The 20,274-nt window shown below is 34.7% G+C and overlaps 1 protein-coding gene and 1 pseudogene across 2 annotated transcripts; both read right to left on the reverse strand.

The window, feature by feature from the left end:
* Positions 1-1,498: 1,498 nt before the first annotated feature.
* On the reverse strand, positions 1,499-6,435 carry LOC116146981 (sodium/calcium exchanger NCL2-like). 2 transcript variants are annotated; one of them, XM_031391272.1, is made up of 7 exons: positions 5,934-6,435; positions 3,424-3,657; positions 3,147-3,328; positions 2,774-2,895; positions 2,377-2,629; positions 1,973-2,278; positions 1,499-1,836 (listed from the first exon to the last, which is right to left on the reverse strand). In XM_031391272.1, the coding sequence occupies exons 1-7, from the start codon at positions 6,301-6,303 to the stop codon at positions 1,588-1,590; spliced, it is 1,716 nt and encodes a 571-aa protein (XP_031247132.1). In that variant the 5' UTR covers positions 6,304-6,435; the 3' UTR covers positions 1,499-1,587. The 2 variants fall into 2 exon arrangements, with proteins under 2 accessions (XP_031247132.1, XP_031288298.1); XM_031432438.1 differs by having other exon boundaries at positions 1,973-2,284.
* Positions 6,436-13,100: 6,665 nt separating this feature from the next.
* Positions 13,101-20,099, reverse strand: LOC116145495 (annotated as a pseudogene).
* Between the last annotated feature and the right edge of the window lie 175 nt (positions 20,100-20,274).

Genomic DNA, 20,274 nt, shown 5'->3' on the forward strand with positions numbered 1-20,274 from the left:
GGACTCTAATTATAAAGGGATAATAAGTCCCAAAATGACTCTAATTATGAAGAGATAATAAGATAATCCTAATAAGATAATTATAAAAGACTTAACATAATTATAAAAGATAATAATAAAAGACTTAACACACTTATCCTAATTCTAAAATAATCCTAACATTTTAAAAGCTAACAAAAATCCCCTTCCATAACAGTAAAAATCACAAAGAATATATAATAGAGCAATGTTAGTTTTACAAAGACACATACAAAGGAGGCATACACAAACAATCCCCACCTTTGATTTTCATGATTTCTCTCTCTCTCTTTTTTTCCGTTTTTTCTTTGTTTTTTTTTCTTCTGGATGATATCACTTTGTAACCCTCTTTATATGGGTCTTTGTAAGGATAACATTTTTGTATGTAATTTATCCAACTAGGACAAAAAACGGGGTTTTACACTTATCATTGTCATGGAGACACTTACAATTGCTCCAGTGCTGGTTAATCAAATCGCAACTCTTAGGCTCGTTTTATAAAGATCCCGGATAAATAAAACCTTTAAAACTTAAACATTCATTATGGGTAGGTATTAACGCCCTCTTATGTCAAAATCAATCATAATTCTAACCTAAAACCAAAGTACAATATTGTAAATTAAGTTTATATTGACATGTATTCCGTTAGGTAATTGGATACCAGCAGTTGGAGTTCCTGAACCTTTTTGAAGAGTTTCAAATGTGAAATACAGTTGACATTATGTTTCCATAGAATATATAGCTGGAGCTAGTGAAGTCACATCTTCTGATAAAGGTATGGATCTGTGGTTCGTTTCACATTAATTTCAAGACTCGCTATAAAGAGCCTATCAGGGCTTGGACAAGTTCGGACGAGATGCTTGCTGATATTTGAAAGCTAGTCAGCGCTCCCCAGAGCCAATATCTAATAATTAATTAGAATTATATTATTGTTAATTAATTAGCAACTCCAGGTGCAGCGTGTAACAAAAGTATATATCCATATTAATAAAGTGGGTTTGGGTAACCCAAGCCTAAAAGCTAACTTAAGGGAAAAGAGAATTCAATCATATATATATATATATACACTATAAAAATCCACAGATTAAGTGATGTGAGATAAATTCAACTTCAATATCCTCCTTCACGCTTGACTTGCAGCTGGATCCAAACCCAACATCACCTTAAGCAAACGTGACTTCGATACCATAATAAAGTAAGTTTGCACAATAGGATATATAATTATGTGATTTCTATATACACTGGTTTTGACGTTGTAGATCACGGTGAACTATTTGAATTATCAAGAGGGAAGTTACCAATAATGCAAAATATGCCAGAAATTAATGGTTAAAATATCAACGTGACTAATATGTTAATATGTGTTTAAATTAAATTAAAAAGACAAAACTTTGATTACTTTATGGTTGGATGAAACAATGATTGTTGTGAATACAGAAACAAAATAAACATGTACTTGATTGGAAACATACTCCTCTAGTAAACTGTTCAGTACATAATTTTTTTTCAAATTTTGGAATTCGCTTGCCTCCAATTATTCTTTGTTAATTAATATCTTAATTTGCTTGCTTAAGCCCAACCAAGAACTTCAGTGAGAATGTAAAGCAGAAGCAGAGATATGGGGTACAGAAGATATACTATTATGCATGTCCAAAATGGAATCTTGGTGGTGAAGCTCCCAAATAACCCCATCGCAGTGCAAATTACTAAAATAACCAGAACTTCTGCCGACACATCCCAGGTCAAATCTCTTATGTAAACAAGCAGCAAGAAGATGGCTAAACCCATTATGTTATTCATGAATACTCCACCATAAAGCTGCACAAAAGCTTTCACTTATCAGACCACCAACAGATTAGAAAAGTAGCTATATTGATTCTTTTCCTTTATGTTTTTCCATTCATCAAATGATCAATTGAATATCTGAATGAAAGAGGGAAATAATTTGATTAACCTCAGAAAATGTTAAAGAGGCAGCCTTTTCTGTTTTCTCTCCAGCAGATTTAATGACTAAAAGCATCTGTTTGTAGCCCAAAGCCAGAGGTATCACTACATATGAGACCGCGAATGAAGGAATGTTTGCAGAAGTGGAGAATTCTTGCACCGTTTGCATGAGGGGTGTCCCAATCACTATTGTAATTGTGGTTCCTGCAATCACTAGAATAGCAGCTTTAATGTAATTCCACCAGGATTTGTTATCAGCCGTACTCTTGCTTTCCTTTTTCTGAGCTAGCAGACTCTTATTCTCTTCACTAGTATTCTGTAACTGCAGTTCAATTAGGATATATTGCAATTTGATTACACTAATTTAAATAAACATATCATGTATACCATATAAACGTGGGTTTACATATGTACCTGTGACTCGGTGTTAGAAGATTTCGCTTTCTTGTTGGAGTTATTACCCTTTGTAAGCCATTTTGAGAGACCATTAACAAACTCTTTCTCATTAATATGAGCATCTCCTGAGATATCAAACTCTTCCATCACCTTTGTTGCGAAATCCTCCTCATCCAAGCCCACTTCTTCAAACTGTATTCCCAGGATCAGTGCTCTCAGTTCATCATTCGATATATACGCGTCACCACTCTTGTCAATCTTGCGAAACAAGCTGCAAATTTATTAAGGAAAGACTAATTAATGAGATAACTGGACAGCCGACTCCTGAAGCTCACATGGTTTAAAGGTTGAATGACTGAAACATTGTTTCCGGCAGAGACTCGCTCAAGAGCTGGGTATAAATCACAAAACTTACTCTTTTATAAGGGTAACATTAGGTTGGCCATTTCTGGCAAGAAGGCTCCTTAGTAGTTTCTTCTGTACAAATTTATTCAACAGGTAATCTAGTCTTCTGTTTTGAATCCATGGCTGAAACACCTGCGCACCAATTTTTTTTTTTTTTTTTTTAGATTATAGAATTAGATATATATTCGTGAAAATGTGGAGTGAATCTATGAAATCATGCATTGTCTGTAAAAGATCGTGCGGATAAAAACGTTGTTAAGCATAATACTACAAATCCCCTTGTTTAAATTTGTTGTAGCTTCTAAGTCATACTTCTTTCTTTGAACTATAAATATGCATAATCCATATAATTGCTGCGGATCTATTCACTTTTCTTATTTTACCTGATAAGTCATGTAGCAGATGAGGAAAATTAACGTTATAACGAGAGAAATTAGGACGATAATTCGTGTCCCGGTTGATGAATTGATAACTTTTGCTAGCTGAAGAATAAGAACTGGGATCATTGATAGAAGCATGATCATTGAAGTGTACCTCGTCTCCTTATCAGTTTCTACACCATAACCTGCATAAATAAAAGCAAATTAGTTTATCAATTTATTGAATTACAAGATGTTCGTTTTTATTAATTAAGAGAAAATATGAGAGTAGAGGATATACCTGTTAAACTGAATGGTTTTTTGTTTTCTGAATTTGATGATGCTGAAGCCGTCGTAGTGTCTGAAGCAGCAGTTGAAGTTTCTGAAGTTGAGATATCTGAAAGATCATAGCTACCAAAAGCAACAACAGAACCCCAACTCACAGTGAGTTGCATAATAGCTGATCCTGCAAGCATGGCCATTCCCATTGCTGCCATTGATTGAATTGTGCTTGAATCTCCTGAGACTCCGATCACTGTATAAGAACATGAATCATATTAATTACATAATTTGAAATGGAACTATATAAAACAGATTAGAGTATAAAGCACATGGAATTGCTTGGATAAACATTACCTTAGTAGATTAATTGACATCTATGACTATATACTTGGTGAAGAATGAATAATTTCATTCCAAAGTTCATGACATGATTAAACATTAAGATATCAACCGAAATCCGACCGTCAAGCTCCACAGAAATACAGTTTTTTTATGCATAAATAACGACATTGCATCTCCCTTGGTGATACAAACCTATAGTTAAACTATTTAGAGAAGATGAAGACAAATTCTCTGTTTATTTTCCAGATCAACTCGAATTGTGCTTATATATACCTTCTAAGAATCTTATGTTCGTGTCTTCTTCTTTCTTTTTTCAATAATATTGCTCCCCAATATTTAGGGTTTGCTTAAAAAATATTTATATCTTTTATTGGGTAAAAGCTTAGATCATGATATATTCACTAAATAAACCCATAGCTATTTTTGATAATATTGGAAAATGTAGGATAAGTTTGCATTTTCTGCTAGAGTAAACCACTTTTTCCCACCCAAGGTTTGCCTTCATGACACTTTCCCACCTAAAATACCACTTTTCTACCCAAAGTTAATATTCTGTTACTACTCAAAATCGATTCTAATAGCGAAAATTATCTCCGTCACCACCATTTGAATTTTTGGTCTCCTCTCTACAAAATCCCTCTCACTTTAACACCTAATTTCAGGTTTAAATAGAACTATGAAAAGTGAGATAGTTAGTTATTTGGGAAGCGAGAATAAAGATAGTCAAGGCATGGGTACAGAAACCATAGATTAGAAAAGGTAGGATGGGACTCAACCAATACACTCTACAAGATGAGCTAGGAAATCCCCTCATTAAGAAGATCACTGAAGGAATGAAAGAAAGAAAATTGCTTAGTACCGTCAATTATTGGCTACCGTAAAGCTAGGGTTTCCTGTTCTTAACTAATTTTCACGGCGAATATTCAATTGGTCATTACCATTCGATCCACTAACCTCTACTCTACAAAACCTATTTTATCCTAGCTCCTGGTAACTCGTCAAATGTAGGCTAAAAAAGTGAAATATATTTTGGGTATCAACAGAATATTAACTTTGGGTGAAAAAGTAGTATTTTTGAAACTTTTTGGATGGAAAAGTGTCATTAAGTCAAACCTTGGGTGGGAAAAAGTCAGTTTACTGTTTCTGTTAACATTAAAAATCCAGCATGTAATTGGAAACCATTCTAAACTAATGCATTGTAAGGCTACCTTAAGTATTGTTAGAATTCTAGCGGGCACCGAGATGAGATCTAACTTAATATTGACAGACAAAATGCAAAAACAATATCTACCTACATTAAACACTATTACATTATTGATTATTTTATTTTTTTGAGATAAAATTCACTACAAAAACCTTATGATTCATAGAATATTACGCTACATCAATTAAAAAACATGTTGACCTAGAAAAATAATATAAAGTACCAGCGCAGATTGAAATGTTCATCACTTATTGGATATTTGACTGTTTGCTTGTGCTTTTAAAAAGTTGGTTTAGTTAAGTTGAGTCGATGGTGACATTTTCAATTCCTAATCTTGTCAGCTTATATATACAAGCTATCTTTCTTCCAAAATAATATTATTTATTCCTATTTTCAATTTCTAACATCTCTATACCATATCTTACTCTTAAAAAGTTCAAAATATTTTTTCTTAAAAAAAGATATTTTTTTTTAAATAATGTTTTCATTAATTAAAAATGACTCAAAATTTAGATCAACTCCTTAAGAACTTATGATAGAAAAAAATAAAATGAGCAAATTATCCTATGCCAAATCTTAATAATTGACAACCAAATCAATATCTTTTTGGAAACTTTGACAGAAGAAATTATGTGAGCTATACTGTGTTCACACTACAATGGTCAACGGTTACCCTTCCTAATTATAGCTACACTAAAATTAATTAATTTGCTTCATTAACCATTGACGAAGCTTAAAATAGCTACATATACTATATTATGAACATGGTGATCGATAAACAATATACCCATCCAACATTTACTTGAAAAAGCTGTGGAATGGTGAAAAATAAACAGAAGTTTGCATGAGATGTTTACTGCATGCAGTTGAATATTTCATGATAAATATAAAAGCATCAAAATTTTGGCTTCTGTGAGTGAGTTGAACCATATTTGAGAAACAAAGAAGCCGGCCAAGATAAGAGCTAGGTAGAAGGAGCTTACCGATAACCAATATGATTTGAGGAAACATGCCAAGTACGTTGAACAAACTTGCACCAAATATACCAGTTCCAAACATTTGAAAGAAGAGGTTTGATCCACTTTGAATGATTTGCTGAGACAAAGACAGCAACAATTCATATACTACCAACATGAAGAGCTGACCCCAGACAGTGGATGAGCAAGGTAAGAAGCTGTAAACTGGCTCACAAGTCACTGTTGTTCCAAGCTCGATAAGTTCCAGGACTTGAGACTCATGGGTCGTTCGATTCATGCCATCGGATAAAAGATTGAGATTTTGTTTAATCGAACGACTACTTCCGTAGTAAATCATGGGGAGGAGTAGAAACATAAACAATGCAGCTCTAGCCATTCTCCAGAAATGGTTGATTAGGATGAGAAAACTGCAACTCAGGCGTGTTTATAAAGACTTGGATGAAATAATAAAGAACTTGCAAGTTGAAGATGGAACAGATTTTTTCCATTACTCTTCCCCTTGTTTGCGAAACTCTTAAATCTAAACCAGTTAGTTAACTGTATTTCAGCACAATGCAGTTGAACTCCGACTGTAAGCAACTATATATTTAGTCAACCTATGAATTATCAACTAATCCTCTCAACAAGCAATTAGTTTGTTCTTAAATCTTGTATTTATCTGAAAGTGCAACCCATAGTTGGTCATTATTAATCGATTAAATTCATTGATCAACATTAAATATTGAAATGTAATCAATGGTGAAGCGAGCTAACAGTCCATATGGTTGTCTAGTAGATGGAGTATAAACATTCTTCAAAATCCAAAGGGACGTAGTGGAGTGGAGATAACTTGATTTTAATAAGTCATGGCAGACCCGTATTAGGTGAGGTAACATGGCTTCCGAGTTCGATTTACGCTATAGATAATAGATAATTCTTAGAATAGTCCACGTACGACTTTGATTTACGTGGATGGCAGATTAGGTTAGGTTGACTATTCTTATTTTTCCAAGAATGTAACTGTTCGATGCCAAACAAGATTTAAATTGTCCGTATATGGCTATGTATTATGATACGATGATGAATAATATTATATTTACAAAATCATTTCACAACTATATCTATACACAACATAATAGTATGATATTATCCTTTATAATTGACATACAAAATCATTCTTAATTAATAAATTAACTTTTCATATTTAGTTTTTCATTTCATTTTTTATGACACAATGCATCATTTCCTTTTAAAAGTCGTTTGGTTCAGGGAATATTGTATTACTGAAAGAATAAAAATCCTAGTGAGATAGATTACTTTGAAGATTAAACGGAAATGTTAGATTATATAGTTTAGTTGATTACTTTGAAGATTAAACGGAAATGTTAGATTATATATGTTTAGTTAGATTGGTGGGTATAAATAATTAATATGTTCGGTTGGGTGGAATAAAAGAATTTTGGGAGACCCTTTTACAGAATTGCCCTTTTTATAATAATATTATTATAATATTTTTATTTTTATTTTATCATTTAGATTATTAATTTTAACCTCATAACATTTGAGAATTTAGCTAAACCCCATAACCACAATAAAAGTTTAAAATTTAACAAAATACCCTAGCCACCCAAGACAACTGCCAGTTGTCGGCAGTCATCGGAATGATGCATGCTCCCTAGATCGATGGGTCTGGCCGAAAATGACCATGAATCTAAGTGGAAACAGCCAGATCCGATCGTCGTGCGCCTTTTCGATGATTGCCCACGGTGGTGGCCGACAACCGACAATCATCTTGGGTGGTTGAGGATATTTTATTAAATTTTAAACTTTTATTTTGGCTGAGGTATTTTAACCAAATTCTCAAATGTAAGGGGTTAAAAGACATTTTGCATAGTTGGGCTAATTGCTATTTGATAGACATACGAAGACATTTATGTCTGAAATGTTAATTAATTAAGGGTTAAATGAGAACAAAAATTGGATTACCTCAGTAATATTAAATTAACACATTTTTTTCGATAATCAAGGGTGCGTTTGTTTTGTTATTTGCAACCCTATTCGTTATCCTATTTTCAAAATATTGTTTGTTTTATTATTCAGCAAACAGTATTTTCAAAATCTGATTCTGACACATGTGACCGTTGCCTGCAGATTTTGCGGTCTTCTTTTCTTTCTCCACTTTTTTTTTTTCTGTCTGTTTGTTCTGTCTTGACTCTTTCACCACCGTCACAACATCTTCCTCTCAATTCCCAAATCCACCGTGAGAAACCATCTTCCTCTCAATTCCAACAACACAAACCCACCTCGCATTGTCTGACCTTCCACCTGCAAACAATCTTCCACCTGCAAATACAATCTTCCACTTGCAAATACAAAACAAACCCACCGCACATTGTCCAAACGACCTTCCACCTAAATCAGAAAACAACCCCACAACACCAACCAAACACATTATTCCACCATCATCACAATAGAAACGCACAGCCACCACCCATCACCATTTGCTTTTATCATCACAAAACAAAACCCACCGTCACAAACCATCTTCCACTGCCACCATCATCACAAAAGCAAACCATCATCACAATACCATCGTTAATCGTTCATTGTATGCCACCTTAGAACCACCACCATCGATCAAGATCTACCACGAACCACCACCGTTGTGGTCTTTTCTGCCACGAACCACCACCATCATGTTTTCTGCTAGGAACCACACCCATCGTCATCTTTTTTGCCACGAAGATTTCCCGTCGTCATCGATCTGCCACGAAGATCTCTTGTCGTTGTCTTTTCTACCACGAAGATCTCCCGTCATCATCGATCTGCCACGAAGACCTTGCGTCATCGTCGATCTTCTGTTAAAATCTCCCGTCGTTGTCGATCTGCCATGAAGCGAAGACCGCCGTCGCTGATCTGCGATGAACCACCACCATCGTCGCCTCAATGTGAACCGAATCCCACCATCTGATACTAACCACCCATCACCATGCAAATGTAATGGCGTTTTTGCTTTGACAATTTGCATCAATATATGTAAATATATAAAGCTAAAAAAAGTGAAAAAAAAAAAAAAAGTTATTTATTTTGTTGGTATATATTATTTTTAACATTTCAATCTTTACAGGGAAATTTGTAAATCGTGAAAGGGACAAACAATAAAAAGAACATATCGGTAATGGATGAATTTTGAGAGTAAAAAATTGTTGGATTAGTGGAAATATTTTTTTGGGATTTTTCTAACTGATATATTTGTTTTGCAGATTCGGCATCGTTATTTGATCGTAAGAACAAATTACGATCATATGTACAAATGTCAGTATAATTTGTCCCGATGTCGCAGGATTGATTACTACTTGTAGCAGAGGCGAAAGTTTCAAAGTTTTTCCAGACTTGGAGTTCGTCATACACCTTGTTGGTCAACATTGCATGTATTTTCCCCTACATTGTCAGCTGCAAGCAATGTCGGATCGAATGAGGTAACAGTTTATCTGTGTTTACTTTATTACGTTTAAATGTGCGTATGTGTATTTGTAATGTGTTTGGTGATTGGTATGGTGTCCTAATCTTGGTTGTCGTTCTCACCGTACTGTGATTAGATGAGTGATATTGTGAACTGGTCCGCCGAGATGACCCACAAATTTCTGATCCTGTTATCTGAGCGGGTGAAAACTTCGCATAGTACTTCAATGAAAACAGTAGATTACCAAGAAATGTTGGATGACTTATCATCATTGGTTGGGAGGAGACTGACTGAATGTGACACAATTAACCTCTTAAGTACTTTTGCCTGCAAAAAGTATACCAAGCATGGCGAAAATTACTGCAACACACGGGCTTCGAGTGGGATTATGAGTCGCAAAGTCTAACGTGTTCCGTAGAGGTTTGGCAAGAATATGTCAAGGTAAAATTTCAACTTTTTTAACTAATATTAATCAACGACCCCGTATTTGTATGCAATTTTTTTTTGGGACTGTCAAATATTAATATATTATTATTTTGCATTACCAGCAAAACCCACAGGTTCAACAATTCTACCACAAGGGACTTCCTCACAAGGAGCTTTATGAAATCATATTTGAGAAGCAAACTGCCATTAGGAGATATGCGTACACATCTACATCTCAACCGGTGGACACCTTCACTTTTTCCAATCAAGGCACGGTTGACATTGATGATAGTGACTTTGAACCTGATCCAGATCGGACGACAGGGGAAAAACGGGCAAACACATCTGGCCATAGAAGAGTGAAAAATAGGAGGAAGAGAAGCGGCTCGGGACAAGCACTTATGGATGTCATTGGTAGATTGACGGACGTGCTTATGGAGAGGCAGAGTATGGGATCGAGGGCTAGCAATTGTAGTGGAGATGAGGGGGACGAAGAGAACACCAGTGGTCTATCTAATCTGTTTTCTATGAGCAATTGTATTGACATCTTGACGGCCATGCAAGTACCCACAAAGTTTTACATGCCGGTTGTCAAGTACTTATATCAAAATCCAGGGTGGCGGGAGGTATTCGTGAAACTCCCGCCTGAAGAAAAGGCTAATTGGATTTATAACGACTTTCGCAATTTGTAGATGCCACTGTATGTCCTAAGTGTTTGCCAACACTTTTGTATACGCCCGTGGGCACTTGTCCTTTTATGGCTAAACCAAACTTCTGTTCAGCACCTTGATTTGAAAATGTCCCCAAATGTGTGCTACTATATGAACTTATTAATTGTGCTATTGTTTTATGTGAGATTACGTGTTTCATATGAGTTTTGGATTGTCATTAGAATTAAATATTGACTCTTATATTTTGCTAAGTAGTACAACATCAATGTTTTGGAAATGTGCAGGTTTAAATGGCGTCGTCTAGCCATACAAGAAGAAGACGACGTTCTAAAGATGAGGAAGAAGAATACTGACAGATATAACCATTGCACTCTATGGTGTTGCCGCATTAGAAACAACTAGGCTTCAACTACGACATACATCCATATTAACTGGTCATGAGTACATGTTGGAAGTACTCAATTGGTCATGCTGACAGGATCTTTGACAAGTGTCGCATGGACAAAGACTGTTTTACATACTTATGTTACATTTTGGCACAGCAAGGCAAATGCAACCAACCAGAAGGACGAGTTTGGAAGAACAAGTTATGATATTTCTAACAATCTGGTAAAACGAGACAATTAGAACGATGACAGGGGATTTTCAATATCGGTGAGAAGATCTCTAGATATGTTGGCGTAGTTTAAGAGGCGATATGTGAGTTGAAGATGAGTTTATCAGGCCACCTGACTTCATGATGTTCCATGGGAAATATCAACCAATCGAAAATATTACCTTTCTTTAAGGTACTTCTCATTATGTTTTCTATTAGTGGATAGTTAAGTTCATCTGTTTTTAATGTTGATAGTCGTTAATTGACTAAAATTCAATTTTGATGATAGGACCCATGTATATGCTTCGGTTCCACATGAATTTGGCATAGTACCAGAATCGCAAATGAACGTTGTCATAGAATGTAATGGCTGTATGCGACTTAGGATGATGTTCACTTATGTTGTTACTGGATGGGAAGGATATGCGCATAATTCAAGAGTTTAAATTCAATTCTTGATGATCCTAATTTTGGATTCCCATATCCTCCACCAGGTACAGTATTTTCTTGACCTATTAAGCGTATTTGCTCAACTGTTAGGCCCTAGAATTCAAATAACATGTCTGATTTTATTACAAGGAAATACTATTTGGTTGATGCGGGTTATCCAAATAGAGAGGGGTTCCTCGCCCCTCACAGGCGAGTGTGTTCCATATTTCTGATCACCGTCGTAACCGAGGGGGCCACAAGAGTTTTTTAACTACAGACATGTTTCACTCCGCAATATTGTCGAGATAACCTTTGGTTTTTTTCAAAGGACGGTTCCGTATTCTGAATGGAATGAACATTACCTGTTGGACAAACAAGGGAAGATTGTTATGCATATTGTGTACTTCATAATTTATCAGAATGTACAATATAGAGGACCCTTCTTGAACGGTATACTGAAAATACGGGTAATCAGCAAGTATATTGTGATTGCTAAATGGCGCAGAAGATGACAGAATTGGAAGACCGAGTCAACCGCAGTAAGGTATTATAGACACATGACGACTGTACGGATAACATAAAACTGAACTGTGGGCAACACATATGACCATGTCATAGTTGTTAATGGAGTATATGTGTAAGAACGATTGTAAGGGTTGATAATTAGTACCTTGTCATATATGTATTATGTGGTGTTTTTAACAATTGGATTAGTACTTGAAATTAATATGAGTTTTTTTTTTTTTTTTTAATATTTACTGTTACAAATTACCAATAAAATGTTTAATGTTAGTAAAATGTAAATTGATAAGTTTAAGATTATAATAATACATTTTTTTAACAAAATGTACAAAATATTATATTAATAAATCATTTCTAAAATATATTATCAAATATTCACACAAATAACAAAGTCAAAATACTCTACCAAACACAATTATTCAAATTATATTCTCGTAATAATAACCATACTCAACTACCCAATATTATTTACAAAATCCTATCCAAAATACAAACCAAACGCACCCCAATTACCCACAATATCACTTACAATAATCACTATTTGTATTAAAAGATTACTAAATATTTTATTACCAAACAACTAAATAAGATAATCCAAATTTTAAGATAGATTACCGGTATAATTTTATTGCTGCTAAGCAAACGGCCCCTTGGGAAAATAATGATGTACATTAATTTTTAATAATATTGTATCAGAAATTTCAATAAATTCTTAGATCGAAATTGATTCAAAGCAATGGCCTCCATAACTTAAATTATGTTGCTTATGAATAACCAATTTCGGACTAAAAATGGGTGAAAGTTTCATCATATTCATATAAGATGATATCTTTCGCATTTGAAGTTTAAGAAGCTTTATTTATCTTAAGCCCTAACCTTTAAGGAATGGAAAAACGAAAATACACATAAATGATGAAAGAAGTTGGCCCAGAAAGTCATAATCAGAACAAAAATTCTATTAAATCTTCAAGAAGAGCAATAAACAATGCAGGAACTATTATCCTTCCATGCTCTATAGTACAATATATTTTTCGAAAACTTGGGATCATGATTGTTAATGGTATTGATAATCCACAACAATAGGCCAGTTAGTGGCCGATGGGGTTGAGCCGCTGGTGCTGGTAAAAATGAGGAGCAGCTTCTAACAGCCAAGAAGGATCAATGGAGATGACATTACGCATGTATTGTTGTCTGTTGAAACCAGGGAGTGGTATATTACCCACTTTGGATTAACTCTGCAAGTAGAAACACCATATCACACATATTTAGCTTGCATAAATATAATTAATACTGAAAAACATACATTTTTTTCTCACGATTCAAAAGGAAGACAATCATAAGCAGCAACCTGATTTCATTGATAAATCAGCTATATATACAGAAATACAAGTGAACTACTTGAATCACTGTTGTTATATAAGATCTTGCGAAGCAAGAGCCTCCTATACATTGAAGTGCCATGATGTGTCTATATTCCAGAGTATCAGTAATACCAGAATTGAGAAAATATTTCTAGATTGGAACACCATTGGCAGCAGCAGGAATACAGTTAGGCGTGCAGTGACAATTCCCGAGAGGACTTTCCAATTAACCATGTATTTTATTTTACGATCCTTGTATAAACATAATCCAGTAAACCCTGATAATTATTTAGCACATTTCCTACTTGAGAAAAAAATATATCCAGCCTCTACACTGACCTGAATAACACCGACGATGGATGAATATAAACTTCTTGAGAACCTCTGACAGTCTGTACATCCCATTTTGACTATATGCCTTTTAACAAAATAAACAACTCAATTCATCAGAACACACCTAAGAAAACTTCTGGAAGCCATTTTAATTTGATTAATGAATGAACTAAAATACGAAAATGGAGATCCGAAAATATTTGACCTACTTAAGAAAGACAAAGCAAAAATAGGTGAATACTTCAAATTGTGGTGATAAATATTACTCACTTCTAAATGGCATGCATTGGCGAAAAATCCTGCAGTAACTGCCTTTTTACAATCTGCATGTGAATAGTAGAATAGCCACAGGCTCCATTTGGTTAGTTTTTAGAATAGAATTCTATGCTAAATAACATTTTTGGGAAATAGGATAGGATTTTGAAAAGTTTTTTGTACATTTTAATAACATTTTCTGAAAATAGATTGTTTTTAATCCCTTGGTTTATTAATTTAACTAAACACTCCCAACAATAAAATTTATAAACTGACAAAAACACCCCTACCCACCCACATATTGTGGCAGCCGACCACCATCACTGGAAGTGGCCGGAATCTGTCGGAATGGCGCATGACCGGCTAGATTTGGTTGGTAATGAGCCGTTCTGGCCTTTCCAGCTAATCTATGACCACAATTTGTCCGTTGACGACCAGATCTAGTCGTTGTTGACAACCAAACGACGGCCAAGATATGGCCGTCATCAACGGCCAGATGCGCTAAATCGCCGTCATGTCCAGATTTTTGGCCGTAGATATGGCTGTTTTCGCTAGATCCATGAAATGACAATCAACGATGACCGACCAGATCCAACCGATCATGCATCGTTACGGCACCAGCGGCGACGGCTAACAATGGCTGTTGGCGGTGATAGTGGCTTGGATGGGTGAGGGTGTTTTTTAATTTTAAAACTTTTATTGAGAAAAGTAATTGTTAATATTTTGCTTGAACATGATTTGATTGAATTTTGAATAATATTGAAACAAATGCATTTTTGGATTTTTAGGATAATAGTAGAATAAGATAGTGGAAAGGTAGTGTACCAAATGGACCCCATGTTTCTCATTTGATTAATGCGTCTGCCAGCAGTTCACAAAATGACAATTTATAGTGTAGCTGTACTAAAATTTAAGACAATGCCCAGAAAGGCTAAATTATAGCAATGGCTAATCAACAGAAGGTATGCGTTGTCTCTCTCACTTTTGGTAAATCATATTCCATTTTAAACTTTTATTCACTAATCAGTAAAAGCGTGAAAAATACGTTTCCTTCAGTAAATCATGAAAGCATGAAATATACTTACTTGCATATCACTTTCACAAGATTTTAACACTATGCCTATTCTCTGGGCAATTCTTCTGAGTTGTTCTCTAATTTCAATAACTTTTTTCTGCAACACAAAACATAAATACTAACATCAACATAAGTCCTATATCTATGAATGCACCAAATAATTGTCCCTTAAGGAGAGTAAATCTAAAAATATCAGATTCTCTGCATGTAAGTCAAAAGATATATTGAAAAGTTCTTATTTGTTAAGAGCAACTAAATCCAGTTATGTACCATGGCCTGGTAGTTTACAAAGTTCTATGACACCACCGTGAAGATTTACCAGACTGAAGAAAACCTTTGTAAACATTTAGAATGTGACATGGTCACCCTGCAGGTATGACAACACAATCAATGAGATAAAACATACACAGCACACGCAGAAAAAAATAAAAAATAAAAGAAATAGTAAGAACAGTTGAAGAAATATCTATGGTGTAGTTAAAGTATTCGAAGGCATGGATAAATGAATTTACACAAATATTGGATTTTCATTTCAGGAAATGATTATACCAAGTGAATTTCAACATGCAATACAATTATAGTCACTCCAGAATTCTAACCATATACCAGGAGTCAACAATCACAATGAAGGTCCATTTTACACCACAGAGTAGCAAGGGGGAAAAAAGTGTAGCACTACTAAACAATAAAAAGAATAGCACTGACAAGGCTTCGTACAATGCACAGGCCTAAAAGGCAAACACTACAAGGGCTACAAGTATCTCACCAATGATTTAAAGTACAGGAAAAACAAAGATAAAACACATGCAGAAAAGATGTGTAAATCTAGTCTAAAATTCATAAAGTTCATTAAATCTTTCACAGTTTGAATCAAATACCTCAGCAGCGCAAACCTTAACTTGGCTTCATCCAGTTCCTTTTGTGCTCCCCTAGCAGAAACCCATATAGACTGCAAACAAAAAATTTAATGAAAACTAGAACTCACCATAGCTTATTTTTTCTCTTAGGTAATTACAGGTAATTTTCAATATTCCTTATCCCCTATACAGCTTTTGCCAGGTTTGTTACTCTAAAATTCTAAATTCTAATATTGTCCAAGTAATGATATAAGTAAACTTATATTCTTGTCTCCAACCAAAAAGAGGGTAAACTGACTATTGCACAATGGAGTAAGGGTAAAACGTTACTTGGATGGAGAGAACCGCAGCAACTGTTATAATCTCCTCTGACATCCAAGTTCATTTGAAGCCAAGATCATTTTGGAGATCATTGGGTCCTAAAGAAAATAGAAAAATACACAAATGCATTCAAAAATTCAATTTATAACATAAATCACCATCAGATAAAGAGTCATAAACATAACTTGAAATTTCAATGCCATCCAAAAACAGCAGCCAATGGTTCATCAGACAGCAGATAAACATTTGAAATGAAAACATGGTGTGAGAAAAAGATAAAACATCTACACTACTCAATAATAACTAAAAAACACCAGGGTGGAAGGCTTTTAGCTCAGTGATTATCACCCTCCTAACTACTTCAGCGATGCAGATCTCAAATTGCAAAGGAATGATAACATAAAAAATGCAAGAATCAAACATGAAGAACTGATATATGCAACGTAGTTCATATAGTTTCACCTCTTCAAATCCCTCGCTGGATGGACCATGAATAAATAATGAAGTGCAAGAGATCTAATGATTCCAGGAAACTCAACATGTTTTAGCTATTTTGCAAGTCTTGGCATGATTATAAATTATATTTTGATTACCTATGTCACAAAACATTTTGTATCATGCATCATAAAAAGTGTAACAGCCTTCAAACTAGAAAATAAATTTTGGATGAAACTTTTTCGAGGATAAGATAATGACTCTCATATGAATGTACCATTCAACATTTTACAAAACGATGGATGTTCAATTTAACACAAAATCCACTGAAGATTAGGACATAAACTCAAAAAATTTTATCGGTTTTAGAAACATGCCACCAAATCAGGCAAAACACAGAGAGAAACATAGTGTCTTTGGGCTATTCATAAGAAAGACAAGATAGGCACATTTTTAAGCACATCCATCCAACAAAAATGTATGCCCATTTCTATATTTCATGTTGCATTCATCTCCTTTGTGAATGATCCTAACCTCAGGCCAGGGTGCAGTTATTTGTTTTACATGGACAGGAAAGCACCCAACACAACATACATAAACATCAGCAGAAAGCGTAAATTAGTTATATATATAATGTAACGTACCAAAGGAATCTCTGCAACTTGAAACCCAGTAGGTGATGTAAGTTTGGCATCATCATCAAGAACTCCAAGTGAATAAAGCACTTCAAGTGCTCGGACCATTGCTTCAGGCGGTGGAGATGCTGGCCATCAAAGCCCAATATATTGTCTATCCCAAGGCTTTTAACTGAAAAATCAGAATAGAATAACAAGCATTTTAAACAAAATTAAGCATACACTTGCGTAGGACACTCAATTGCCTACAAAACAAAAGAATAAAATATATTCACAACCAGCATAATATTACTTCAATCAATTAAACATGGATAACCTCCAGAAGTAATTTCAATTTAGCAAGCTGTTGTAAGAATATCTAACACAAGCGACAGTTTAGGCAAATGATACAACAAGAAGACTGTAATACTTAGTTGGCATTATACCTAGTGTCAAGGAACGGAAGCATGCCAACTACACCAAGGGCTAGTCTATTAAGTGATGTTGTCTAGCTACCCTTACAACCTAAGACCAAACCTACTTATACACGATGTGGGATCTCAATATTATCCCCAGCTAATCACATGACACCCTCATCACATTTGCACTATTCTTGACCAGCTCAATCCACCCTTGGTTTGTCCACCCCCTACTACCTTGACCTTTTTTAGGCACTTGGTGTGGAAATAGGGAACCCACATAACGAATGAGAACTTGGACATGCTCTACTATCATTTGTTACGGGTCGGGCACTAGCTCACTACCCAAAAGTCTAGCCTATTAGTGATACTGGCTACCCACCCTTATAAGCCCAAGACCAGTCTCTTTCTATTTTGATGTGAGACCACAACACTAGGCAATATGAAATAAGGAATTTCTCTTCCAAAATTTCTTCTTGTTGATGGCATATTTTTCTTTCTTCAAATAGAGCATAGATACCCAACCATAAGTGAGAATATTTAGGAAGCAACCATTGCAATAAAACAGTTTAATCTCATTAAGAGCTTTGGGACCAAAATGCAAGCAAAAAGAATGGGGTGGTCCAGAGTAAGGGTTCGAGCAAATGCAACACCATATGATAACGCTACCTATAGCGATTACAACAAAATGAACCTGAATGACACAAAACCAGGTTTGATCTCTGCATCTCTGGGATCCCCTCAGCAGACATCTCATTTACAAAGTACTCTTCTGTGTATAACCTGCTTGCAGACACCAAAAATTAATTTGTCACAAAAAGCTAAGATTAGTGGCAAGTATAACTTCAAGTTGTATGGTAGATAAAGAGATGTCAATAGTATCATCACAACTTCAAGATGCAACTCTTGCTCATTACTCAACATACAACACAATATCAAGTATAAGAAATATATGGATATAAAATTAAAATAAAGGTGAGGATCATTCCCTAGACAAGATAGAAGAGAAGATTCCAACAAATAAAATGTAGAGAATATGGACTGATGAACCTACAGATCACAAAAGATTAGTTTGTTATAAAATCGGAAGCCACACCTTTAGTTTTGAAGTGGTTAAAAAAGGTAGAGATGTCCTTCATAAATATTAATGCTAAGGTTTAATAACTGAAAGAAAATAAATCAACACTGATAATATAGTAATGATAATGAACATTCAATTTACACAACTACAGACAAAAATTATCAACACCAATGTAATATATTGACTGCAGTCAGCACCTGTAACATTTTCCTGGCCGAACTCTTCCAGCCCTACCAGCTCTTTGTCTAGCAGATGCCTTTGATATTGGAGCCACTACCAGATTTTCAATGTCTGAGATCTGTAACAAAGTATATGCAAGAGATAAAGCAAATCAGTAATAAAAACAATATAACTACCAGTGTACAAGTAGCGGTATCATCACCAAAAGACGGAGGAAAAATTTAACCAATAATGAAGATTTATGTTACAAAGAGAAAAAATTAACCAACAATGAAGATTTATGTGACAGAGATAATTGAGGGTAAGTTTTTCCTAAACAGTACAAAATAGCAAATCTCCCAATCTATTAATATTTACAGTGATAGATGATTTTAATCTCATCAACAGAGAAAAACTTCACATAGAGAAAAGACTATAAATCATTTAGATTCATCACATCACAAAACCAGTCACTGCATTGACACAAGATATAAATTTGCATAAGAAAAGAAAAAGATGCAGCTCCTATACCAGCTCAGGAAACCATAGCAATACATAATTTAAGCATAAAAAATTTAGCAAAGAAATTACTGGATTGTAGAACCGCTGTTTCGAGAAACCACTGTCAACAACATAAACAATTCCCTGCATACATCAGAAATAAGGGTGAATCAGAGTACCACTTGATCACTTCAGACAAATCACATCCAATGGATACTGATCTAATCAGCAGAGATGTTACCTCCAAGGTCAATGATGTCTCTGCTATATTTGTTGATATCACCACTTTCCTCTTTCCTCTAGGAGTGGGAGAAAATACTAGCTCCTAATAATATCAAGAGAGTATAAAGGTGGAGTCAGCAAACCAAAAATTTTATGAACTAAAATCCAGAAAAACCAGCATATCAGAACCCAGATACTTCAAAGTACATTACTAACCTGTTCTGCCCGAGAAAGTCCAGAATACAAAGGCAATATGATCAATCCTGAAATCGAGAATCAATAAAATAATGAGGTTTAATAACTTCATAAAACAGTGAAAGACACAAAAAGATAAGAATGTAATCTATATATTCATTATCGAGAAATTAGTCCAGTGTGGAAAGTAATAAGCAATGATCAGTCTTTGCTAATTAAGAAAATAATGTTGTCTTTAAACACTGTAATCTTGTATCATAACTGCACAGTTACGAAATTTTTAAAAAGTCAATTATTTGGGAAATAATTGTCCTCATCCACTATTGCAAGCCACCTTTGATGTCAAACCTTTAATACCTCAACTCAGAATAGTTACAAATGCATTTGCAAATAGGTGTGTGAATGAATCCTTTCATTTATATCTATGTATGTGA

This window comes from Pistacia vera, unplaced genomic scaffold, assembly GCF_008641045.1.
Source record: "Pistacia vera cultivar Batoury unplaced genomic scaffold, PisVer_v2 Contig1008, whole genome shotgun sequence".
Lineage (NCBI taxonomy): Eukaryota > Viridiplantae > Streptophyta > Magnoliopsida > Sapindales > Anacardiaceae > Pistacia > Pistacia vera.